The following is a 27,397-nucleotide window of genomic DNA, read 5'->3' on the forward strand; positions in this document are numbered from 1 at the left end:
CTTTGCTACTCTCTGTGTGGTTCCTGATAGTAAATAAAACAAAATTAGCTTTGGCATATCTAGTTACACTACCAGCTTTAGTTTGCAAAGGCAAGATGTCTTTGTGAACTGCAAACAGCCACCTGAGTCCTCCAGGATTGTGGAAGCAGACTGCAAGCTGCATTGAAATTAAAGTTTTGAGTTTAGAAATGTTAAACCACTTCATCCGCAAGCCTACAAAATATGAGACTATCAGTTGGAGTAGCCTGCTCAGCCTATACCTGAAACCAGGGGTCATTTCGTAGAAAAAGAGCTAGGGGGACTCATTAGTATAACTCATTAGCATATGCCACACCCCCTGACATCACCGGAAGTGTGTCCTCCCCACAGCCGGCGGCGACCTCCAGCGGGCACCAGCAGGGAGCTCCAGGCCCCGCCCTCCCGCACCTCACCCGGGGGATGGCGTCCCCCCGCGTCCCCCCCCAAATGACCCCTGCCTGAAACCCTTACTGTACTCAAATCAGTATGCATGCTATAGTTTCACACAAATGCAAAATGTGCTATTAAGCTTTCCGAGAGAGCTTTTAATTAAAAGTTTTCTGTGAATTCTCATTTCTTCTCAAAAGGTCAGTGAAGCCCACCTTCAGGGGGGTTGCAAATCCAGGATAATTTTCTCCATGGAAGCTCTTTCAGTTTTCAGTCAGAGGAAACAGGAGGGTTTTCCCCCCTAACAAATAATTTGTAAAAATATCCAGATAAGATTTCTCCCCCCCCCCCAATATTATTCTGAAAAAGGATTTTGAGACACTTAAAATATTGTTGCTTTAAAAATTCAGAGCCTTGTCTCCGCATCCAGCAGAACAAGAGGATAGGTGGATTATATAGGTAGGGGAATCACATTTTTTAATGTTCCCCTAAGTTTTTTTTTTTTTAAGTAGGCAATGACATAATCAGTATGTATATAGTATGAGTTAAAACTTATCCCTCAATGCTTTTTTAGTGGACATACTGAAAAAAAATTGTATCCTTCACCTGCTGTGGAATAGCCAACCACTGTTCTGTCTGTGTAGATCTGTCCCAGTCTCCTCCCCCTCAGGCCGAGTCTATATAGAGTAGATCATGCCACTTCACACAGCATATTGGGGGGTGGGGAGAGAGCCATGAGTTTTGAGTATTTCCTCACACAGAAAATTCTGGCCATGCTTTAAAAAACATGCCTGAGTACTAGTTGCTTAAAAGGAAGTTTTTGCTTTTAAAAACAGGAAAACATTCCAAAATGAGACTTTCCCCTTCTTTTTGGTTTGAAATGGTATAGCCCATTATGTCATCACTTGATGTTGCATGCAAACATTGGGTGTGTCAGAAGTCAGAGTCCAGGAACTAAGCAGAGCTTCTGGCTGTTAGCCTAAGTGATAGCACTTCAAGATCCCATGATAGGGTTACCACATTTTGAAAAGCAAAAAACAGGGCATCTTTCCCAACTGATTACTTCAAACAAGTGTTCACTATCACAAATCTCATTTTAAACACCCCTACTATTTAAGCTATGTTCAGGGGTCATTTCCTGCAGGAGCGGAGCTCCAGCAGTAAAGAGCCCAGGGGGCGGGCACATGCAACAAGCCCCACCCCCTGCTCCCAGCAGCCCTCAGTCGGAGCAAGAAGCAGCCAGGTAAGTTGCAGAGCCCCCCCGCCCAAAACAGTCCAGTGACACCTTTAAGACCAAGTTTTATTCAGGTAGAAGCTCTCCCTCCTCTGTGAAACAGATCTGCACCTCCCCCCCCCCCCTATAGCTAGCAATCCGAAATGGTCCAGTGGAGCCTGGGCGGTGGGTGTTGCCTTCTGACACACTTCCGGCGATGTCAGGGAGTGTGGCATATGCAAATGAGTTATGCTAATGAGCGCCTGTACCTCTTTTTCTACGAAATGACCCCTGGCTATGATACTATCTAGGAATTTTCCTAACCTTCCAACCCAAAAAGAGGACATAATTTGTTTAAAAAGAGTCCCAAAGAGGATAAAGGTAAAGGTTCCCTTGCTCGAAAGCCAGTCGAGTCCGACTCTAGGGTTGCGGTGCTCATCTCCGTTTCAAAGCCGAAGAGCCAGCATTGTCCGAAGACGTTTCCGTGGTCATGTGGCCGGCTTGACTAAACACCAAGGCGCACGGAACGCTGTTACCTTCCCACTGGAGTGGTACCTATTTACTTGCAATTTCTTGCTTTCCAACTGCTAGGTTGGCAGGAGCTGGAACTAGAGACGGGAGCTCACTCCGTCATGCGGCAACTCGGGTCTCGAACTGCTGAACTACTGACCTTCCACAGCCTGCAGTTCAGCATCTTAACCACTTGAGCCACCGCAGCTCCCCAAAAGGGGATGGACACACACAAAAAGATGACATGTCCTCTTTTAAAAATAGGATATCTGGTAACCCTATCCTATGAACATCACCCCAGGATTTGCAAACCCAGAAATCTTATTCATGTCATAATATAAATAGTTAATAGGTTTTGGATTCATATTTTTTCAGTACAGGCCACGGAGCCCTGTTGGCAATCCACATTTAATAACTGTGACTATACTTTGTATTATGAGTATGTTCCTGACAGGACATATGGGGCACTGGGAGAGTGATATTCTTAGTTGCTGCCCTCTCCCCACATCCTGCCCCTTTCAAGATTTCTAGGAAAAGCTTCTTTATTGTACTGAGTTTCTCCCATCAACTGTGACAAATGGTAAATGGGAATAATTTCCACCATATTCAGCCAGCAGAAGGGGAGATTTCTACCCTTGCCAGTTTGATGTAGTGGTTAGGAGTGCAGACTCTAATCTGGGAGAACTGGGTTTAATTCTCCACTCCACATGTAGCTGCTGGTGTGACCTTGAATCAGTCACAAGTTATTGCAGAGCTGTTCTCTCAGGTGCAGTTCTCAAAGAGCTCTCTCAGCTCCACCTACCTCACAGGGTATCTGTTGTGGGGAGGGAAAGGGGACTAAACTGCTCTGAGACGCCTTTAGGTAGTGAAGTTCAGGGTATAAATCCAATCTCTTTTCTTCTTCTTCTACATCAAAATGCTAATATTCTGCAATGACATTACATACAATGCAAGCTACATATTAAATATCTGAGCCACCTTAAGAATAGGAACCATTTGCAAGTCCTACAAGCTTCTAAGTGTCAGCTTGCTTATATTACTCCATTATAGCCTGGGACTGCAGTCCCTGTTAAATAAGCTTTTTTTACTTCAGCAGTTAAGTATTGCTTTACAGGAGAGGTTTCTGCACAAGTAAAGGAGGTAAATGCCACCTCAGAAGCTTATGCAAAATCAAGTACCCATCTGCCGAAGGGGACACAGGGCAACTGGTACAGCGAAACACGGGTTTTGGAATAATTTGGTGGGCTTTTTTAAAACAGTCGAGACAGCTGTTGCGAAGGCCACATCTGCATTCCAGCTGAGCTTAGCATGCTTCACACTTGTTTCTCCCACTCACATCTGAGAAGGAGTGGAATGCTTATCCTACAGCACACCTGGAAATACCGTTTATACAGTGACCAGTAGTGACCAGCTTTTTAGAAAAGGACACAAAGGGTTGATGAAGTGAAGCTTATGTTCTTTATCGTGTCAACAGGAACAAATTAAAAAAAAAATTCGTGCAAGTCCCAGCATTGCTTTTTAAAGACTAAAGCGAATAAAAATGACCAGCATTGAGAAATTAACTTCTGAACAAACACAACCAATAGTTTCCTTTTTCACCAAGGGAACTGATTTTGTTCCACTTCATTCTCCCATCATCGCTACTAGGGCTGCCAGGACAGTACTCGTGTGAGATATATATACACATATTTCAAACCTACATACAATTTGTCAGTAGGGAAAAAGAAACTGCAGTGGCTCTTAAGTGCACAAACGAAAGTATAATTCACAACAGGGTTAGATTTTGCACAAGAAGCAGGCCTGGGTACATATACAGAAGAAGGCTTTGACAACATTTTGCTGATGTGCTTCTCGGATGGCACCACTTTCTCTTCAGTCTTGTATTACACAGAGGAAACCCAGTTTGTCTGTTTTCCTGCATCAAATACATACTTTATTAAATGCAGAAGTCAAACAGAATGCACATAAGAATATCAAGTTTGAACTGTGAAGTCATCTTGGCAGTAAAGAAAATGAAGCAAATATGTAATTTGATACCCACGAGTGATTCTCAAACAGCGGCTCGGGAGCCACATGTGGGTCTTTGGCATGCACACCCATGGCTTTTCCGAGCACCACTCCCCAATATGACAGCTACCTCATGTTCTCAGAAAGTGGGCCTTGTGGGCCACTCCCAGAGGTGCAGTACCCATGCCAGGGATGAAAGTAAATGTAGCTCTGTGTGAGCTGCAGGCTGAGTACCACTGATAGACACTATTTTCCTGTTTCTACTCAATAGTTCCTGTAGTAGCTGAAGGGATGGGACATAATTCAGACAAGACCACACAGCAATAAAAACCAAAGTCACAAGGGCTGATGTGTACATAGGCTTGCCAGTCCCCTGGCCAGGGCAGGGGGGGGGTCCCTTGTTCCCAGCTCCCCTTGCCCTCTGCCACTTCAAGCACTGGCAGGAAAAAATAAACTGGAAGAGTCATGTGGGCCATGACATCACTTTCAGGGAAAACCTGGAAATGACAGAGGATAGAAGAGAGAGACTGAAGAGAGAGAAGAGATTGAATTTATACCCTGTCCTTCACTTGGAGGCTCAGAGCGGCTTACAAACTCCTTTCCCCTCCTCTCCCCACAATAGACACCCTGTGAGGCAGGTGGGGCTGAGAGAGCTCTTTCGAGAACTGCTCTTTCAAGAACAGCTGTGCCAGAACTATGGCTTGCCCAAGGTCATCCAGCAGCTGCAAGTGGAGAAGTGGGGGATCAAACCCGGTTCTCCCAGATTAGAGTCCGTGCACTTAAACACTACACCAAACTGGCTCTCTAGGAATAAGGCAGCTCTAGGAATCCCTGGAAATGAATTACCCAATATCAAATATCTTGGTTTTCCCTGGAAGTGATGTACCAGCGCACGTGATGACATTTCTGCCCCCAAGCCCCCCACCAGTTGCCAGGCACAGCCTGTAAACTTATTCATACAAGTTGCAGCACAGTGGAAGAAAAATCAGTGGGGGAGGGGGTGTTTGGAGCCCCTCCCCCAGTTTTGGAGGTACAGCCTACCACTTATTTCTAACCATATGTTTTCCTGTTCTAAAAAGCAGCTCTCCTTTACCGAATCAATGTTGCCAGATAAAAAGTTGTTTAAAAAACTTTGTGTGGCAAATCAGTTATTTCAGATGAAGTGCAGTTCACCAACGGGCCCCAATCCTGGCTACAGCCCTCCTCTTCATACTTTACAACCACCAATTCCTACTGGATTGCACAGTGGAAAATGTTGGGGAGTTTTGTCAACATTTGACTTGCTTGAGCCCGCTTGCGAGGAGGGCGGGGTAAAAATGTCAAAAATAAATAAATAAAATAAAGGCCTGCCCTGCGACCGACAAACCAGATTCGACTCCATTGCTCCAGCTCCCTTCCCCAAACTCCACTGAAACTAAATACCTCTATTGTTCCTCCATCATGATACCACAAAGTTCCTGTCTTACATGTTTTTTCTTAACAGGTCACAATACAGAAACTAAATTTTGATCACCTAACAAAATTGGTTTAGAGGCATTTCAGTCAAGCCTAATCAACAGGTCTTACGGAACTCCCATAAAGGTAAAGGTAAAGGTTCCCTTGCTCGAAAGCCAGTCGAGTCCGACTCTAGGGTTGCGGTGCTCATCTCCGTTTCAAAGCCAAAGAGCCAGTGCTGTCTGAGGACATTTCCGTGGTCATGTGGCCGGCATGACTAAACACCAAGAAGCACGGAACGCTGTTACCTTCCCACTGAAGTGGTACCTAGTCATCTACTTGCATTTTCTTGCTTTCGAACTGCTAGGTTGGCAGGAGCTGGAGCTAGAGACGGGAGCTCACTCCATCATGCGGCACACTTGGGTCTCCAACTGCTGAACTATCGACCTTCCACAGCCTGCAGTTCAGCGTCTTAACCACTTGAGCCACCGCTCCCATACTGTGGGTAAAAAGGAACCAAATGCATAAAAGGCCCATCTGGTTTTTCCATACCCACCTTGGTCATTGGAGGAAGCCTGTTGAGCTGCTCTTGTGGGTGGATTCAGAGATCTGGTGTGCCTGCAGGACAGCGACTGCTTCTTCAATCTAAGAAAAGCAAAGCCCAACATGGTAACTTAATAAAATCCTGAATGTTTCAGTTATCCCTTGGACAGCCAAAGCCTGTTCAGCCATACTAGCAATGTCACCCTTTCCCAAAAGCAAAGTTGCTACACAGGCGAATGAGAACCATTTATTAAAGCCTTGCTACCTTGCTATATCCAGTGTTTAGGGCTGGTGAACGCACGTAGCAGAATGAAGTGGCAGAACTGGACTGCATTGCTTCAGAATGCAGGTGGGTACTTGTGAAGAGCCACATTCTGAAATGCTTTGCTGTGTCAGAAAATGAAGACAGCAAGGAAGAACAGTGGGGTACAGTTTCTCTTTTCGTTGTATTAATTTCTAATTACTCTAGTTTTTGGTCACATTATGAGAAGACAAGAGTCACTGGAAAAGACAATAATGCTAGGGAAAGTTGAAGGCACCAAGAAAAGAGAAAGACCCAACATGAGGTGGATGGACTCAATCGAGGAAGCCACACGGAGGACCTCAGTTTGCAAGACTTGAGGAAGGCTGCTAATGACAGGATGTTCTGGAGGCTATTGTTATTGTTTTTATTTAAATTTCTGAATCACCCACCCTGCAAGCAGGACCTGGGCGGTTTACAATCTGAAAACAGTTAAAATACAATCTGCATAAAATTATCTTAATGATCCAATAAATTAACAGTCCAGATGGCGATATAGACCCCCTTTTGCCAGCTACAGTGCTGTCTGTGCAGGAGGGCAGGGAAGGGTGAGGGGGGGGCACAGGAAAAAGCAGAAAGAGGGTGCCAGTCTTAACCGTTGCTGCCCTCAACCAAAAGCCTGGCGGGACATCTCTGCCTTGCAGGCCCTGCGGAATTGCATCAGATCCCGCAGGGCCCTGATTGTTGTTCAGCAGAGAGTTCTGCCAGGTCAGGGCCATCAATTCATAGGGGTGCCCAGGGCTATTTTTGGGCAGGAACGCACAGGAACGGAGTTCTGGCTGGCTCCCGAGTTGGCCACACCCAACAGCAGGAACTCATTAGGACTGGCCACATTAGGGGTGTGCGGCCTAACATGCAAAGGAGTTCCTGCTATAAAAAAGCCCTCCGTTTTGACAACAAACAAGGTAAACAGAATAAGAAGCGAAAGGTGAGTGTGTCTGGATGACCACACTTCTGCGAACATGGGATGTGTGGCCTAATATGCTAATGAGCTGTGCTGTCAGGGGTGTGTCCTAATAAGCAAATGAATTTCTGCTGTTGGGTGTGGCCTATTATGCTAATGAGTTCCTGCTGGGCTTTTCCTACAAAAAAAAGCCCTGGATGCTAGACATGCATCTCTACATCTGCATCTGTCATAGGTAGTTTCATTCGATCCTGTCTCTGTCTCTCACCTTTACTATCTAGGATGGAGTTCCCTAAATAAAGAACTCTTTCTTAGTCTGAAACTGACACGTGGCCTGCTACGGCGTGGCTTCAGCTCTGTCCTTCTGGCTCCGCCGCGCCTGCGCCGTCCGCTCTCCCCATGTCGTCCGACTCCGCCTCTCCGCCGCCGTCTGTTTCCGTCGTTCGAGCTGTGCTGGGACGCCATCTTCCAGCCGCTTACTCGCTGCCTCGCCGCTCCACCAGTCTTTGACACTCCAACAACCCCCTCGGCGGAGGAGGGTGCCCCCTACCCTCTAAGGTAGGTACCCATTCATCTACTTGCGCATAGGTGTTAATCGGCGCTTTCGAACCGCTGGGTTGACAGGAGCTGGGACGAGGGCCAGTTGCTCACACTGGCCATGGTGGGAATCCAACAGCTGTAACAGCTGTTCAAAGATGTTACTGGCAGGCGTTTAACCACCTGCGCCACCGCTCCCTAATGAGTTCCTGCTGGGCTTTTTCTACAAAAAAAGCCCTGGGGGTGCCATAAGACAGAAGTGACTTGGTGGCACTTAAACAACACAGAGAGTTTTTCATAGGAAAGAATACTCAAAGCTGGAATGAAAGGATCTTCAGATCTTCAGTCTTGCAGTAAGCCATCAGAGTGAGTCACGGTCCCTTAGAAGCGCTGGAAGGACTTGTTCCCTCATCCCAGAGCCCGTGGTATAGTTTTTCTTGGGCCGTGTGTTCAGAATGCACCATATGAGCCTTCATGGAAATCTCTCTCACGATGAAGGGTCAAAGAACCCGAGATGTTTTTTAGAAGCAGCCCTGCCTCTCCTGCTTGCCAATTTTTCCCATCAGGAAAAGAAAAGTTCTTGCAAACAAGTTGGAGGGGGGAAAGAAAAAAATTGTACTCAACACAGTTGACTTAATGTCTATTAAATGGTTTCCAGGAATTTTTACCATCAAATCTGTAGGCAATTGACAAAGTAAATGCTGCTGCACTCCCAATTTTATACGCTGACTAAGAATGGCTCGTCTTTTTCTCACCACAGATTCTATTGCCCTCCCCATCCATTTTTTTAAACCAAAATTTTTACAACTTGTTCCCTAAGCATACTCCAGATTATAATTCTGATAACTTCTAGAGAGCATTTATATCAGGAACTTTCTCTAAAACACCAAGTGGGTTTTCAAATGGCTTCAGTGTGAGTGGAGCAACTAAATATTTAATGTGGGTTGGATCCTTCACATCTGTTCCCACTAGCAGTAGCACTTTGCTCCAGTGCTGGAGGAAAGCACCACAGGTGGAACGATCTGTAGGATCCAACCCTTAGTCTGTCCCTTACTTCAAGTTCAGAGTGTTTACACACGATTAATCCAGAGGGACTGTAAACCTTAACGTGACAGTCTGCTGCTCTGAGTGGCCAAAACCAGAAGCAAAGCCCCTGCACACTCAGTATCTTTCCCCAAAATTAACATCTCTCAGCTCTGTCATGTGAATGCCCTCCTTCCTCTTCCCCAGATCAGCATGTTTATTACCACCAGAGTCATTTTTTAAAATTATGTTTTTAATCTTATGAAGAAAGTGTGTGTTTGTACCACACTGAAGCAAAACAGTTGTTTGATGCAGAGATATATATCTGCACAAGGAAGAGTGAGAAAGCGGACACACGTTAAGCCTACAGACTTTGCTGGGCGTGAAAGAGAACAAAGACAAAGTGGAGATTCAAGTTGTTAGAGGTGAAACCCTCTTACTTACCAGTCTTTTTGGATGGTCCCAAATAAACACTTCCCCCCCCCCCATCCCAAATTATTCTGACAACACATGCTGGAATGCACATTCTGAGGGCATGCAACTTTTATAAAACTTGCACGTTCAAAAAATGCAGCAAAATTTAATCCAGTAAAAACAGTTCAGGGAGCAATTATGGTGTAGTGATTAGAGTATTGGAACTGGACTGGAGAGAGCAGGGTTCAAATCCTCATTGTGCCATCAATCACACCAGGTGACCTTTGTCTGACCACTCTCCCCAAACCTAACCCACCTTCTCAAGGATGTTGTGCAGACAAAAAATGGGGAGTACATACACCACCATAAGCTCCAAATAAGGGCAGGAATCAAAATCAAATGTAAAAGAAGTTTCAGAGTTGGCGGATTTTGGACACAATTCCCCAGTACCTTAGAGTGGAGGGATTCTGGCGACTCCAGCAAAAGCAACAGCTCAGAATTATCTATCTCCAGCAGCATGCCAGTGATCTTCCCAGCCAGTGAAGGGTGCATTGCAAGAATTAGTGGGTAGAGGCGTTCACCTGTGCATAAGAAGAAGGACAACCCATTTGTCACATTCATGGAATGGAAACCCTTGCCTTTTTAAATTAAGCAGAAAAGGCAGCAGCCCCATCTTTCAGCTCTTGCGTAGCAGCCTGGGAAGAGAACCAGATTCTCACACACACCCATGCCTCAGTCACCACACCTGAAAATCAAAAGCATCACGACTAAGGAACGAGATGCACAGGTTGCTGTGGAAGGGCATTCCATTAAACTGCCTTTGAGATGGCGCTGTGAATGAGTTCTGCTCATTGTTGTGATTCAATTGTCTTAAATGCAGTCAAGACACTGATTTCTCTCCCACCCACCCCGAATCTTTTTGGTCTTCCTCTGCAACATATGATTTATACTCTTGCTTCTGGCACTCCAGATCATTTGTTCTATAATGCACTTTTCTACATCATGCTCCTCTGAGCTGGGGAAGAATGGCAGCTAGCCCCAGACCCAAGCTGAGGACTGAACAAGATGGCTCTGTGGAAAAGGGTTGTGGAACACATTTCTACATGAATGCATGAAGTGGCCGTATACTGACCCATATACTTGACCTTGGTCCATAAAGATCAAGTATTACCTACTTGGACTGGCAGCATCTTTCCAGAGTCTCCAGCAAAGGTCTTTCACATCACCTACTCCCTGATCCTTTTAACTGGATATGCTGGGGACTGAACCTGGGACCTTCTGCATGTCAAGCAGACTCTGTCACTAAGCTATGGTCTCTCTACATGTATGTAATTGCCAGAGACTTATATAAGGCACCAGATGTTTAGAGTGGTATAGGCCAAACAAACAAGCATTCTCCGTAATGTCAGTATAATGTGCAACAGATTCAGTACCAGGTTTCTTACACATTTTGTTCATATACTGCAAGAGAAAGAAGGCTGTTTTTAATGGCTGTTCAAGAATACAGATGTCCTAGGAAGTAGTCTATGAATAGGGGGGAGAAAGCTACATGAGTCCTTCCACAAATGCATAAACACATTTCAGATGTTCCTAAAGATTAAGATGACATTTAAAATCATGGAAGTTAATTAGGATGTCCAGGAATATTAGTGTCCATATGGATGCACCAGATATCAAGTTGGGCTTGGGCTGCCCAAGGGAAGGCTGATTCAGACACATGCTGAGCTTTGTTCATATTTCTCCCAAGTCTCAAGGCCTTTTTGATAAATCTGAAGGTATTCATGGAACGGCATGCATTTCCTTATGCATTAAAAGCCTGCATGACATCACTAACCTGAGCAAGTGTAAGTCAAAGAGTGTGAAACACGTCCCCAATTTACTGTGGCCCAAAGAAGACCACTTTCACTTCTCACAGAGATTAAGCAGGTCCACCCACTTTAAGAACATAACTCTTGGAGGATCAGATCAAATCAGTATTTTCCCACAGTGAGGCTAAAAGTGTGATAAGCCACCCTTATTGCTTGCTCCTAATATCCAGAGATACACCACCCTCAAATATGGAGGTTCCTTTTTTGGCTATTGTAGTCAAATGCTGCTGATCAACCTGTCAGACACCTAAGCAATCTTGTTGCTAAATTAAAGCCACCAGAGCAATCTCTAAGCATTGCTACACCTGGTACAATGAGTGCCGTAAGCAGTGCTCCCTCTAAGCTGTGGAGTCTTGTGAGCAAAAATTCTACTTTGCGAGCTACTGGCATTAAAGTTGTGAGCGAGCGATTTGGCTACTGCATAAATCAGTTTGCTCTGGAGCCATCCTTCCTGAGCTAAGACAAAAAATGTGTAAGCTGGAGGCTAAAAAACTGTGAGCTAGCTCACACTAACTCAGCTTAGAGGGAACACTGGCCGTAAGCGTATTCAGGCACAGAGTGTCCCGACTATGTCTACAAACAGTACATAACACATTTCCCCTTCCATTTCAGCTCTTTGTCAAATGATATAATAGGATGACCAATTCCAGCATTCTCTGATAATAATTCATCTTCCCAACATTAATTGTAGTAGTTGGGATCTCTTTTTCCCTTTTGCTTTCATCCTACTAAAAAGGGATTGAAAAGGTCACAGCGGACATGACAACAGCTTGAATCTCTGGCTTCCCTCCCTACAGTGCTTGGGTTCTGTCTTACAGGATTATGAAGGGAGAGGGGGAAGGAGGGGCTCAGGGAGAAATTCAGCAGAAGTACACAGCAGAGGGCAAAAGTGGAAACCAGCCAAGACTGCGAGATGAAACCAGATAACGTCTGTCCCCCCCTCCATTGCAACTAGTACACTGCTGACCCACATTGGAAGCAAAATATTTCAAGAGACGGTACGATGCAAGAATTCAGCTTGTTCCTTCAGCATTCCCCCCCCCACAAAAAAAATGTCTGAGATCAAGTGTGCAGCCTAGAACAGGCAATTGCTACATCTTGGTTGAGTTCATGCAATCACTGGCACAATGGGTCTGTCCTAGAACTAGAGTTGTCAATTTCAGGTTCAGAAAAAGCTAGAGAGTTCAGGTGTAGCCTGGGAGTGTAGGCTATAATGCTATACAGTCCACCTTCGAAAGCAGGCATTCTTTCCAGGAGAGGTGCAATAAACATTTTAAATAAATAAGCAATCTGTGTAGTCTGGAGATTGGCTGTAATTCTTGGGCATCTTCAGCCCCCACCCAGAGGTTGGCAACCCTACCTAGAACCCCTCTCCCTACAGTTTCTGTTTGTTTGGTCCCTATGTTGACCCGCTACTACTCTTTAGTTACCTGTAGTACACATGCCCTTCCTTCTCTCCAGATTGGGGCCCACATTAATTTGTTTTGAAGGTGAAGGTTCCCTTGCTCGAAAGGCAGTCGAGTCCAACTCTAGGGTTGCGGTGCTCATCTCCGTTTCAAAGCCGAAGAGCCAGCGCTGTCCGAAGACGTTTCCGTGGTCATGTGGCTGGCATGACTAAACACCAAGGCGCACGGAAAGCTGTTTCCTTCCCACCGAAGTGGTACCTATTTATCTACTTGCAATTTCTTGCTTTCGAACTGCTAGGTTGGCAGGAGCTGGAACTAGAGATGGGAGCTCACTCCGTCATGCGGTACCCGGGTCTCGAACTTCCACAGCCTGCAGTTCAGCGTCTTAACCACTTGAGCCACCGCAGCTCCAGTTAATTTGTTTTACAAGGCACTAAAAATTTTTGCGGAAAAGTTGTGCAGCCCTATGAATCCCAATAATTTGGCTATGCGTTTCTTTTAAACGTATGGGAGTAGGGGCGGAGGCTCCTCAGACATCTAATAGTACTTTGAAGCAACTGGATTTGTGTAATAGAACAGAATCCCTCCCTATCTTTATCAACCAGAGAAACAGCAATGTCTCTTTTCATGAATGGGCAAGACCATGCACAAAACTGGACTTTAAAAGAAGCCTGTATAGATGGGGGTGGCTTGTTTTGTTTTTTAAGGCCGCAAGATAGGACGATGCTCAAGGGAAATGACGTACAAGCTACAACAACCATAAGAAAGTTAGGTAGTAAGCGCCAAACAGAGCACTGGGCCAACTGCAGTTGTGGAGTAGGGATTAGACTGTCCCTCTTCCCTGCTGTTTAAAACTGGAGTTGCAGTCACAGATATCCCACCAGTTTGGCCCTAATTTTCACATTATGAAGCCCAATGGGGACCACCATTTGGGCAGGATGCCTGACCAAAGGCCGATGGCACAAGCCATTAGCAGCATTTCCAGCTAAAATTTAACCAACCTGTGTTGATGTGACTCACTGAAGATCAGATGCCTCAATTTTCTTAACTACATACCATAGGATGGATAGAGACACACACACACACACTACATGCATATACATATATAGAGAGACAGACAGACAGACATCAAGTCACATCTGATTTATGGCAAGCCTGTAGGGTTTTCGAGGCAAGAGACTTCAAAGCTGGTTTGCCATTGCCTGCCTCTGCATAGCGACCCTGGTCTCCCAATCCAAATACTGACCAGGGCCTACCCTGCTCAGCTTCCAAGATCTAACAAGATTGGGGGTAAGAATTTATACAACCCTGCTAATTGCCATGTTTTCAAACATTCAATCATTTTGATAAAAAGAAATCATTTCCATACTACAAGTGGGGGGGGGGGATGATGAGAAATAATTATGTAGTCCAAAGTCATAACATTAGCCATCACAAAATGGAGACCTGAATCTATAATACAAGGGGTATCCAATAAAGTTGATGGATAATAGATTCAGGACAAAGGAAATAAATTTTAAAGTAAAAAGGTAATTAATTAATTAAACGGAATTCATTGCCGAATGACGCAATGCCTTAAGCATGGACGGCTCGAAAATGGGGATAGGAAGACAGGGCTACTAGCTATGGTGACTAAAGGGAACTTCCATGTTCAGAGGCAGTAAACCTCTTAAGACCAGTGCTAGGAAGCGACATCAGGGAAAGTCTCGGCCACTATGCCACGCTGTTGGCCCTCCAGGAGAACTGATTAGCCACCGTGGATGGAAGCCACAAGGCTAGATGGACCACTGGTCTGAACCACCAGGGTTCTTCTCATGTTCTTAACCCAGGTCCACCACCTCCAAACCCAAAGCATGACTGTTTGACTACACTTGCATTCCAATCAGTTATTACTCACCACGCCCAGTTCCACCTTCTTTAACCATTCTAACAATGTGAGCCAAACAGGGATTGAATCAGGAATGCTATATTTCACTAAAATCTATAGTGTGCTGATGAAGAAAAATTCTACCAAGAATGGAGTATTAGCTTAAACTCTTGAGGGAGAGCTTACAATAAGCATGGAAAGGGCTGCATAGCCCACTTTTAATAATCCAGCTAAGTCTGAATTCAGTTTAACTTCATCAGCTTGTGACACAGTTTAGCTTCATCAGCTCAAGAAAAAGACACCAGCTGTTCAGTCAACAGGGAAAACCGGCCTCCCCGTGAAACCTGAGCATGCTAAGAGATCCCTGCTGCCATGTCCCAAAACTGTTGCTAGGGTAAAATGCTTTGATTGATGTTCAGACTTGTTAGTAGACAACCAATCACTTACCATAGAGCAGAAAAGGCGTTCAGAATGATTTGCCAAACTTCTGGTTGCTACAGAAGAAGGCCAAAGTTTTCCAAAGAGTAGGAAACACACTTAAACTTCAGAGGAAGGGATAAATATATGGGTTGTAGTAGAAAAGAGTAAGAGTCTAGTAGCACCTTAAAGACTAGCAAAATTTGTGAGTCACTGCTCATTTCTTCAGATACAGCTGGAACGTGACTCCATCTGTCCTATATATTGGAAAGTGGAGTGATTTCAGATGCCAAATGACATTAGCAGGCAAATGACAATAGGTGTGATTGGATTAGGTGTGATGTGCAGAGGGGTAGTATGGGTGGAGAAATCAGCACTGGAATCAGGGGTCATTTTCTGCAGGAGCGCACAGGAGCGGAGCTCCGGCAGTAAAGAGCCCAGGGGGCTGGCACATGCAACAAGCCCACCCCCTGCTCCCAGCAGCCCTCAGTCAGAGCAAGAAGCAGCCAGGTAAGCTGCAGAGCCCCCCCCCAGCCCCCCCGGTCCAAAACAGTCCAGTGGCACCTTTAAGACCAAGTACAAGCTCTCCCTCCTCTGTGAGGATAGATCTGCACGTTCCCACCCCCAATAGCTAGCAATCCAAAACAGTCCAGTGGAGCCTGAGCGATGGGTGTTGCCTTTTGACACACTTCCGGTGATGTCAGGGGGTGTGGTATATGCAAATAAGTTATGCTAATGAGCTCCTGCACCTCTTTCTCCACGAAATGACCCCTGCTGGTAATGAAACAGGAAACCTAGATCTCAATCCAATCCAGGTGGATGCATTGTCTTTAGCTTCATTATGAGTTGCAATTCAGCAGTCTCTCTAACATGGGTACCCATCTCAGTATATAGACTGCTATGAGATCTGTGATCAGATACTCCCAGAGTGTTTTTTTTTAACGTAAATTTCAGGTATGGGGGGCAGGGAAGGGAGACAGGATTGAATCCATCCCTGCTTGGTTCTGCCTGTCAACATTGCTTCCCTTCCCTCCATGTTGCTATTAGCCATGGGGGGGGGGGGGGGGGGGCACCTTTTTCCTCTGTAGGACTAGTGACATCACTTGGAGACTGGTTTCAATAAGCAAAACCAAGCAGGGGTGGGAGGATTGAAGTCCCTCCCTGCACTCTCCTGATCAGAGGCCAAGAATGCCTGAAATTTACCTTTAAAAGACGCCGGGAGATCTGAAAGCTAAGTCTCTTCTAGTTTCTTTGACCCAGTTAAGAGCTAGCAAGGTACCACGACCTTCAGCAAAGACGATTAATAGACTAAGGGAGTATCTGCAAAGCATATTTACACCTGTGGTATAATTTAAATGCTTCGGCAAACCCCAGAGAACCCTGGAAGTTGTAATCTGTGGGCTGGAAATAGTGTCTGCAGGAGATCCCTAGAGTTTAAAAAAAAAAATCCCCAAGGAGAGAGAATTACTCATACATCAGCTTAAAATCTATGGTATATATATGGCTGCAGAAGGGTATGATGGCTTGCTATTTTATTTTTGATTTTAACTGAAAATGTTTTTAACTACTACTGAAAGCTGCTTTGAACCTCGAGGAAAGGTGGGATACACGTGGTTTAATAAATAAAACAAATACATGGGTCATCTAATGACTGTGTCTTACACAGGACATCTATACCTAAACTTCTCAAACTTTTCTCTGTCCAACCCTGAAGTGCAAGCACTAGTCTCCTGAAGTTACTGAAGACATGACAGTGACTCCGTTCATGAGACTTGTAGTGTTTCATTCGGCCTCTTCTTGATGAAGAACCTCCAAGGAAGTAGATTCCGGTAGTTTAAATCCTTTGCTTTAACCCCTGGTTGGGGCAGACATCTAAGAGAGGACTAAAAGGCTCCAGCATCTCCCAGAAAGTGGAACAGGGATCCAGCCTGCCCTTCTTTCTCCTTCCAGAATTCCCAAACCCTACAACCCTAGAAGTCAACCAATTAGCAACCAACAGTGGTCTGTTGCCTTGCCTGGAGTCATAAAGCAAGCAACTACAACGCTTTTCAAAGATATAAAGGAAACAAACAAGGAGGGCTCAGTTTGCACCATGGTATAAATGCAGAACCTACTGAATGCAGGGCTCAGTCTTCACAAAGGACATGCTGCCTGAACCTACGCAATAATACAGTTCCAGCATCACTGGGCAACTACTGTCAGGCTTTACATATATGCACAGGCTGCCATTTTGTGACCAGCTCCACCAACCAAGCTGCCATTTTGTGACAGGCAGCTCTTGAGACTTATGGGGGGAAATGGCGTAGCTCCCAGAAACAAAGCCCTGCAACAAAGGACAACATCCTCCACTCACCAAGCATTTGTTTCTGCTCCTGTGGTGGGGCTGCGGCCAACATGGATGCTGTCAGTGGCTCCTGCCCATGGATGTGAACAGCTGGCTCTATGACCTAGGAAGAATCCAAGCCAACAAAAAACAATCATAACCCAGAACCCAAACCTCTGCTTCCCCAGGAATCCGAGCTCAGTGGATATCAAAGCAAAGGACTCATTCCCTTGGTGGAAACAGTGAGAAGGCTTTTGATCCCAGCAGTTCTCTTTCCTATTGCACTTGCCACTCCTTACAATGTTGCACAGCCCCTTTGGCATGAACTTTCTTGGCTGCGTCAAAGATTCTCAAAAGAACAAAAGAGGGGATTCTCCTTCCCTTACTCCAGTTGTAGTGTGTGTGTGGGAAGTACCTTACACTTCCATAGTGTATAAAACTTAGCATATAATCAGGATATAGCAGTTACACAATCCCAGAGCTGTCACAGATGGTGAGTAGTCCAATGCCAAGGACCAGAACGCTCACACAGCCTTTGGCTAGGGATCCATGGTCTCTGCGTTAAAAGACACAAACACAAAAGGGCTCGCATGCTCATGAGTGATAAGCAAACATGGTCTATGTAACCTTATACACTATGATGGAGAAGGTGGTGGTATTGTACCGGGGTGTTACCTGCTGCATTGGCATGGGCGTTACAGCACTCAAGGGTTGGACATTCCTCACCGCTGGGGAATACTTGTACTGAGAGATACTCCGGGAGAAGGTTGGTGAGGAGGGCGCCCGAGCACTAATGGTCTGGGTTCCTATGTTGACTGGAATGAAAACAGAAGCAATTCAGAAGGCTGACCAGAAAGATGAGGCAATATCAATAGCCATCTGCATTCAGTCCTAGGGCTGCATGCCACTTTTGCAAGCTTGGGACCAAGGATATCGTGCAAGGAATATAAAAACCCTCAGCCAGGCTTCCCAAAGTTACGCAGGATGAAAGAAGACTGTGGCGGCAGCAGCGGGAACTCACATCCAGGACCTGGAGACATATTTTTTTTCCAAGTCACACATTACAGAAAACACTGATTGGGTTTGGAGTCCTCCCCTGTATAGCCGTCAGATGTGTTACAGGTTCTCTTGGAACCTCACCACAAGCAGTGGATTGGGATCATCATGCGCCTGGAAAAGGGGCTTCAGCCTTCCATCCACCCTGTGCCATTTTCCTGACCTGAAACCTCATTTGGCCCATTCGGGAAACCCACATTCCCAAGGATATATGTGGGTTTCCCCAACAAGTCAAACAGCACCTCCAGGACCGTTTCAGGGAAGGAGAACAGTATAATAGAGAAGGTGGAAGGCCCTTCTACACGTGTGCCAGCGTTCCAATCTGAATCAGGAACATAAGAACATAAGAACATAAGAGATGCCAATGTTGGATCAGGCCAGAGGCCCATCCAGTCCAACACTCTGTGTCACACAGTGGCCAGAAATACCAGTGCCATCAGGAGGTCCACCAGTGGGGCCAGGACATTAGAAGCCATCCCACTGTTGACCCCCCCAAGCACCAAGATGACAGAGCATCACTTGCCCCGGAGTCCCTATCTATACCTTGTGGCTAATAGCCACTGATGGACCTTTGCTCACTCAGCACACTCAGAAATGAGGCCAACCCACAACTCCCATCTGACTGTTATACAGAGTGGGGACTCCAGATCCAACTGTCTAATGTGTGAACTGGTACTAATTAATTTCATTCCAAGATTCAAATTGCATGAGATCAGTCATCAACAAGTGCCCTGAAGTTTAAGCAATGATTCCCCATTCATATAGATGGGCAAAATAAACAGATGCACTCTGAGACATCTTGAGCACCTCTCACTCTCCAAAGGAGACACAGCAAGAGCAGGTTTTGTCCCTCTCCCCTTCCCATCTCTCAGCTACATCCTCAATTGCAGCTCATGTACCTTATCCCCCCCCTCCAAAGCTCCGTGGCTCCAATCAAATCAGCCCCTATTATGTGCACAGCTCTGTCCTGGGTTCTGTTGCCTAGACAGACTGTGATGGACCCCCGGAACTGGCTTTCATAGGTTTTTAATAGCATACTGTGCATTCGACTTGAAAAATATTGGGTCAGTTTTTGACCTGCACTCAAGAGATTCTTTTATTACAAAGAAAGGAAACTGTCTGCATACGTCAAGCCTGGCTGTAGCTGTTTACTCTGAATTTCCCCGTGCCCTCGTGAGAACATGATGTGAGATGCCAAGTATATCCAGTTGGAAGGAGGTAGCAATATCAGCATGCGCCTCCATTCACATTCTCAGTTTTGACCAAGCTGCCAGCATTTCCTTACTCACCCACTCTCTGGGCATGGTGTGGTACCCGTGGAGCTTGAGTGGATGCTTGCCTCATGGTGCTGATGTTAGACAGCAGTCGCCTCGGAGGTGCATTAGTCCTCAGGACTGGGGTGGCTGTATGAAAGGATGCTAAAGATGTCAAATGCCTTTATCGGAAAGCTCATTTATATTGGAGTTGCATTGAGCCCTCTATTCCACATGCCTAAGCGGAGAAAGGCCCCACAGCCCGTGCATTCCTCCATGCAGTGATGTCTTAATTCCAGTTTGGGGAAGAAGGCACTCACGCAAAGGGAGAGCTTTGCACCAAGAACAGCCTTGCCCACTTCCACACTCACACAGCCCAATGTTGAACTCACATGGAGGCCTGGAAGGCTGTGCATTCCATCGGGGGGCAGGTCGGACAGGGGCAACTGGGCTGGGACTGTAGAATGTAGCTCTGGTCTGTGGCTACAAAAAAAAAAGAGAAGGATGTTGTCCACACAGGCTTGTAGGTAAACATAAGAAGATGACTGTTCTCACAAGCATTCTGTATTGGCTAGAACAAGGGCCCCCAACCTTTCTGAGCCTGTGGGAATCCTGACACAGCGTGGTGGGGGCTCGGCCACAGGAGGCAGAGCCAGCAATAAAATGGCTGCAGCCGCTTACCTTCAAATGTAAGTGAAGATCCTTGTGCTGTGGTGGCAGATGCCGCCAAAGCAACATTTTACAAAAATCTGCACAGCCAATCAAATCTTCAATGGCCAGTCAGAAGTCTTGCTGGGTAAAAGCCCTACCCCACTTTCTAAAAACACTTGGTGGGCGCCAGGAAAGGAGCCAGTGGGTACCACGGCACGCACGGGCCCCACCCTCAAGACCCCTGGTTTAGAGCACAGTCCTGGGCACAACTGCTCAGGTGTGAATCTCACCCAGTGAGCCCACCTCATGCTACAAGAGCCAGCACGCTGTAGAGCTTAAAGTGTTGGCCTAGGATTTGGGAGAACCAGCTCTGAATCAGGACGCTCGCTGGGTGACCCTGGGCCAGTTATCCTCAGCCTAGCCAACCTCGCAGGGTAGCTGCTGTGAGGATAGAATGGAGGAGAAAAGAATGTCAGTAAGGCATTTTGGATCACTCCTGGGGAACCAAAGCAGGATATAAATACCTAGGGACATACGCTATTCCCAGTTAGCCCACCCTCTCTCACACGGTTGTTGTAAAATAGAAGATTACAGAACTAGGTACGGCCTCCCTGAGCTTCTTAGAGATAAGGTAAGGTAAAGCAAGACAGAGAGTTAAAATATAGGAAGGTTACATGATTTGCAATGTCAAAAAAGCAAATTCGTTGCTAGAAAGTTAATTTGGGAGGACACACTGACAGCAACTTCCAACTTTTTAAGAACCATCTGAAAGTAATATTTACTTTTGAGCTTAAAAAATACACTTTCAGATGGTTCAGTGGAATGAATCCTCAAAGACGTTCAAGAAAACAGGTATGTTTCATTTCTTTTCCCTGCAATCAGCTTCAACACTCTTGGCTTTCGATCTTTGTTTGCAATTCCAACCTGACTAGCAGTGGTTCCTGACCTGAACGCTGCCTGGTGGGGACTTAGCCTTTTGCCACCACCGGCCAAGAGGAGGAACAAAGTCTATCAGCACCATGAGAGCTATCTGCCATGACTGTTAAATGTAATAATTACAGTCCAGGGCAGTATGTCCCAACAGAAGGCGGCTATTGCTTTCATGAGCTACTTGTGTGCTTTATGGAGCCATCTTGTTGGCCACTGGTAAACAGGATGAAACCACACACAGATGTTCAACCTGATCCAGCAGAGCTCTTATGTTCTGACAAGCTGGCAAAACACCTCTTGAACTTAGGTCAGATCAGGACTGTGCTCAGTGAAGCTTCTGGTCAGACATTCTCTGTTCTGAGCACAAACAGGACTGTGGAGTTATGACTGCTCTCAGTTCTTGCCATAGGCTTATCCTTCCTTCTCCATCGCCCACTGAATTAGAAAACTAGTTTCCTAGGGACTGGCTCTCTAAGGACCAGTTCATAATGGGATGAGGTATACCAATAAGATCTTCCATCATTCAGGAACGCTCACATGAATTGGTGAACTGCTTCCATTGAAAAGTTCCCTTCAGTGGCTACTAACCATGGAAACCAAAGGGAAACTTTATCTTCGCAGGAAGTAAATCTCTGAATATCAGTGCTAGGAGGCAACATCAGGGCTAGGAGGCAACATCAAGACTGGCTTGATGGCCCTCCAAGGCAACTGTCTGGCCACTGTCTGAGACGGGGATGCTAGACTAGAGGGACCACTGGTCCGATCCAACAGGGCTCTTCTTATATTCTTAAGTATTGTGCTCTGAGGTGCTTATAAGGAGATAAAGAAGTTCCACCGACATTGTTCGATTAAGAAGTCTGTTTCACACTTGCGTTTCATCCTCTGATGCTGCAAATTCTCTGGAAGGATGTTTTATGTAGCCATCTTCATTCACAGCATCTTGACCGCAATTGGTACTACACAGTCTGCTTTTATAGGAACAGAAGATACTGGAAGGAACTCACCTGTGGAATGGAGGGCAGGAAGTAGCCTGGCGGAGGCTGGAAAGAGCAGAGGAGTGGCCCAGGCAAGGCCCTCATGGTGGCCAGCCTCTGCATGTATTGGTTGGTGAGAATAGCTTTCCTTTCCTCTTTCCTTTGAGCGAGGGCAACATACAAAGGCTTGGTGCTGACGATCCGGCCGTTCATTTCAGTCACTGCCTTTGTAGCCTCTTCTGGGGAGGAAAAACATACAAACCCAAAACCTTTGCTGTGTCCACCCTCTGTCATCACCTAAAATTGAAAATCAGAACAAAGTCCACTGAGCGCATGACACTCCTACCTGCAGGGCACAGGCAGAGAGACACAGGCAGCAACAATTGGCAGATTTACTGTACACACTCACACTCATTCATGCAGTTCTGGGCTTAGAGAGGGCCTTGTACAGCTCATGTACTTTTCAATACAAAGCTAGGCAAGAACAAAAGCAGGCTGTCTGTTTGAAGTAAGCATCATCACCATAAGACCATGCAATCCACAGCCTAAAGCTACCTAATTGCGCCATGGAACGAAAGCAACATCCTTACCCCATGGTTGCCCCCCAGCAGCTGAGTGCTTAGAAGTGCACTGATTTAGTATTGCCAGAAAGGTAGACCTATATCAGTATATGCTTTCAGTAAGCAATTGCCACAGTTCGGCAAATGATGCAGTTTGCCATTTCCTGCTTTGGTACTTGTAGAATTTGCCTGTAGTCTCACACGTACTCCGTTAACTAATCAAGGCAGTCTCCATTGCGTTCCTCGAGCTTTTCAGCAAGTTACACTCTCATAATCTGAAAGTGGGGTTGCCAACTCTGGGTTGGGAAATTCCTGGGGACCTTGGTGTAGAGTCTGGGGAGGAGAGGGAGCTCAGCGGGGATGTGATGCCATAGACCAGCTTCCAAAGCTGCTGTTTTCTCCAGAGGAGGTAATCTGTGCAGTATGGAGATAGGTTGCAATTCTAGGAGACTCCAGGTTCCACCTGGAGGCTGACAGTCCTACCTGAAGGTCTTGAATTCAGGCCTTTGGTTAGGGTTGCCAAGTTCCCCCCGGCCACTGGTAGAGGGGTGGTGGTGGTAGAGTTGCCAGGTCCAGGTTAGGAAACTCCTGGAGATTTGGAGATGGAGCCCGGGGAGGACAGGGACCTTAGTGGGTACAATGCCACAGAGTCCGCCCTTCAAAGCATCCAATTTCTCAAGGTGAACTGATCTCTGTAGCTTGGAGGTGAGCTGTATTTCTGGGGGATCCCCAGGCCCCACCTGGAGGCTGGCATCCCTACCTTTGAGGAAGGCTACACACTGTGTCTTATTTGAGGGACAATCCATGACACAGCAATAGCACACACACCATGCATGCAGAAGGATTGCATAGGCAAGACTGGGAAAGATCTCAACCCAAGGCATGGCCTGTCTGATTCGGCAATAATGAGCTAGATGGACCAGTGGCCCAATTTAGTATAAGGTCGCTTCATAGGTTTAATTGTAGTCTGAGTTGCATGAGAAGGTAGGAGAGAACAGCAAGTCGTGGCACACCCTAAGGCCTAATTTGCATAAGTAGATAAGATGGTAACTCTGTTCCCAGAACGTACCATTTCAGACCAGGTAGGGGCTCATGGGACTCTGTACTAGAATAAAGAAATCCCTGCACACGAAATTCTAGGATTTATTTATTCCACTCCATTTATACTCTGCCTTTCTCCCCGAGAGGGGACCCAAAGCAACTTACTCATTCTTGTCTTCAACATAAGAGCAAACATGCAATTCCCCTTCACCCCACACAGAATCTGAAAAAGTATCGTACAGACACAGGTGTACTGACTTATCTGCCGTTAGTGAGAATTAAGCTTAGGTCTCCATACTAAATGGCACAAAGACGATTTCCTATACGACTGTCTTACCTTGGCACTAGTGATGGTTCCATAGGGGGAGAATTCCTTCCTTAGTCGTTCGTCATCAATTCCATCATCCAGGTTCTTTACATACAAGTTCACTCCCTAAAAGCAAAAAGGTAAAGGCAGTTCCTCAGTGCTCATATTACTGATCCACATGAAATCGCAGTGATGGAAAGGAGCCAAACTTCACCAAGGCCAAACACCCTGCCCTATGTAATACAGTTGGAGTTTGTCACATTTTTCAAACTCCTTGCTGTAAGAGGGCAGAGCGGGGTGAGCAGCCAAGGTACTCTGGCACTACTGGGGCCAGTGGTACAGGAGAGGGCCGCAAGCATGGCTTATGACTGTCACCACCTCCCAGAAATGTATAGCCACCAGGCAAGTCCAAGGTAGATTCCTAAAACACTGGCCGTACCACCAAGGACTGGTTTGCTCAAAGCATGTCTGGCCACCAGCCATAATTTCTCCTTCCTCCCCTGTTATTTGCCAGCACACCAACATTGTCAAAGGCAGACAATGTAATGGTTCAACATGTGGGCCAAAGGGCTGACTGCCTTTGGGATATACTGGTACTAACTCTCCTTTAAATAGCACTCATGACCTGCATGCAGCTTGATAAATTTGATCCTGCTTGCTCTCCCCACCACCACCTGAGGGAGGGCACTATAATTCACATTTCACCAGAAAGGAAGAGGAGGCAAGAGAACCTCACCAAAGGCCACCACACTATGAATGCATTACTGACCTGGCAGACCACAGTGGCACCAAATGCATTTTACATTGTCACATCACCCTGAAGAGTTACTGCCCATTTCCCTTGCTTCAACTTACAAGCTCACACATCAATTCTTATTCTGTAGCAGTAACTGCTGAACAAAAATAGGACACTCCTGTGCTTAACTAGAAATTATTATTTTACTAACAGGATCTGGAAGATCTCATGGGAAAGCTTCAACCTGTGCAAAGGTACAAAACATACACCTGTCTCTAAAGGTGAACCATGCTGTCAAGTCACAGCCAACTCATGGTGACCCCATGAACCGCCCACCTTATGGGGTTTTCAAGGCAAGGAATGAGCAGAGGTGGTTTCGCCATCGCCTCCCCCTGCACAGCAGCCCCCGTCTTCCATGGCGGTCCCCCATCCAAGTCAACCCTGGTTAGCGTCCAAGCTGTGACACGACTGGGCTGGCACCTATCTCTAGCTTTGCCTTTTTAAGTGTAGCTCGTTCTATGCCCTTAGTTAATAGGCTACTGGCTGAAAAGCAGTCTCTGTCCAGCAGAGTCACAGTGCTGCAACACTGCTGGAGAAGTGCCATAAGTTATACTGCTGGACAATGCTGTAAGATGCAACAGAACCATCTGTTGACAGTCGCCCAGCCAAAGACACAGCACTCTCATGGCAAACAATGCATGCCTCTGTTTTCTAGCATTCAGGGTCGTATGTGCCAGTTTTAAAAACAAATGTAAGGGCAACCCCCCCCCCCCAAAAAAAACCCCCACCACTTAAATCAATGAGTTTCACTGTTCACCACAGTAAAAATCAGTACTGAATGCTGCCATGATGCATCTTTAAGGCTGGCACGCTACCTTTCCCCTTGATAAGAACAGCAAGTCCAAAGCCATTTCCCCATCAGTTAACCAAAAGAGAAAAGTCAAGGATTCCGTGCACAGATTCTGTAGTTACTATGGAAACTTCGTATTTCTTCAATACATTTTTATCCTATTCTTTGTGGAAGGAGCTCAGGATGATATACGCAGTTCTCTCCCATTCCCCCCCCCCCTTGACCCTCACACCCACCATCTTGTAAAGTAGATTAAATTAGAGAGCGACTAGCCCCAGGTCATCCAGTGATAGAATGACCAGGTTGTCAACCATGGCAAGAAACCTCCTGCCCCACCGGCTTTCCCCTGCTTCAGCAGCTGGAGAAAACAGGAGGGTGAAACAGTCACATCCCTTCCAGGTGTTGTGGTGTCCAGTTCTAGGAATTCCCCCAGTTTCCATGGTCTTTACCAGATCCTAGTGTAACACTCTAATGACTATATATCGCTGGCTGAATCTGCCTTTTTAATGAACAGGGATACAAAATTCCTACGCCCCTTGCTATACCCACTGGGCATCTTGCCTCTGTTTCCTATTACCTGGTATCGGCTCACTCTTTCCTGCTTGATTTGTTCAAATTTGCGCTTCAGTTCACTCTGACGTTCCACCCTCTTCTGGGCTCTGCCCACATACAGCAGTCGTCCATTGACCTCCTTTCCATTCATGTCTTCAACAGCCTGCCAAGAGATAGGGCATCAAGAAAATAGCTCACGTGCAGGAAGAAGCTGCAGTTTCAGCTTTCCCACCTCTACAGATCATAAGTGTGTCCCAGAATGCCAGAGGCCCTGCACTTACTTGGATTCTTAATGCCATTCAGAACTCCTGAATTTCTATCTCTCTCACTGTACAGTTTCTTTTGTTCTGCTTTCCCTTCAGGGTAGCATACAAGGTTCTTGCCTTGTCCATTTTATCCTAACCATCACACTCCCATGATACCGCTTAGGCTGAGAGCATAACTGGCCCAAGGTCTTCCAAGACCTGAGTGAGGAGGACTGGAACTCAAGTCTCCCCTGCCTTAATTCAATGCTGCACTATATTGACTCTTCCTGAGTGCCTGGAAAACTACCCATGTGGCCCAAGCAACAAAACCTCCATGAGAGGAAATTTATCTGTTGAGATACTTATACCCCAACTTTTCTTCCCAAGTTGGACCCAAAGCAGCTTACATCATCATTCTTCTCACCTCCGTTTTATCCTTACAACAACCTCCATGGAAAGCGGAATAGGCTGAGAGAGAGAGAGAGAGAGAGAGAGAGAGAGAGAGAGAGAGAGCCCGTCCCAAAGTCACCCAGTGAACTTCCATGGCCAACTGGGGATCTGAACCTGGATCACCCAGATCCTAATGCAACACTCTAACCACCACACCATGCCACTGAAGCTCTCGTGCACTTAAAGAACAATACAAGAACTCGTGGGCACTCCATGAAACTGCAGAGCAGTCGGGTTAGAACGGATAGAAGGAAGTACTTCTTCACCCAAAGAGTGATTAACACTTGGAATTCACTGCCACAGGAAGTGGTGGCGGCTACAAGCATGGACGGCTTCAAAAGGGAATTAGATAAGCATATGGAGCAGAGGTCCATCAGTGGCTATTAGCCACAAGGTATAGATAGGGGCTCTGGGGCAAGTGATGCTCTGTCTTCTTGGTGCTTGGGGGGGGTCAACAGTGGGAGGGCTTCTAATGTCCTGGCCCCACTGCTGGACCTCCTGATGGCACTGGTATTTCTGGCCACTGTGTGACACAGAGTGTTGGACTGGATGGGCCTTTGGCCTGATCCAACATTGGCGTCTCTTATGTTCTTATGTTCTTATGTTCTTAACATGTAAGG

General features: G+C 46.2%; 1 protein-coding gene across 1 annotated transcript in view; it reads right to left on the reverse strand.

The window, feature by feature from the left end:
* Positions 1-3,785: 3,785 nt before the first annotated feature.
* PABPC1L (poly(A) binding protein, cytoplasmic 1-like) overlaps positions 3,786-27,397 on the reverse strand; it is a 31,993-nt gene continuing 8,381 nt past the window's right edge. Inside the window, exons 7-16 of the mRNA XM_015418026.1 lie at positions 26,108-26,245; positions 23,975-24,070; positions 22,067-22,333; positions 19,874-19,964; positions 19,518-19,631; positions 17,848-17,987; positions 17,203-17,296; positions 9,742-9,872; positions 6,126-6,214; positions 3,786-4,043 (exon numbers count right to left, since the gene is read on the reverse strand). Coding sequence (XP_015273512.1) covers positions 6,131-6,214; positions 9,742-9,872; positions 17,203-17,296; positions 17,848-17,987; positions 19,518-19,631; positions 19,874-19,964; positions 22,067-22,333; positions 23,975-24,070; positions 26,108-26,245 — 1,155 coding nt within the window. The 3' untranslated portion in view covers positions 3,786-4,043; positions 6,126-6,130. The remainder of the gene's footprint in view (positions 4,044-6,125; positions 6,215-9,741; positions 9,873-17,202; positions 17,297-17,847; positions 17,988-19,517; positions 19,632-19,873; positions 19,965-22,066; positions 22,334-23,974; positions 24,071-26,107; positions 26,246-27,397) is intronic.

The sequence above is a fragment of the Gekko japonicus genome, unplaced genomic scaffold (genome assembly GCF_001447785.1).
Source record: "Gekko japonicus isolate JY-2015 unplaced genomic scaffold, Gekko_japonicus_V1.1 scaffold1270, whole genome shotgun sequence".
Classification (NCBI taxonomy): domain Eukaryota; kingdom Metazoa; phylum Chordata; class Lepidosauria; order Squamata; family Gekkonidae; genus Gekko; species Gekko japonicus.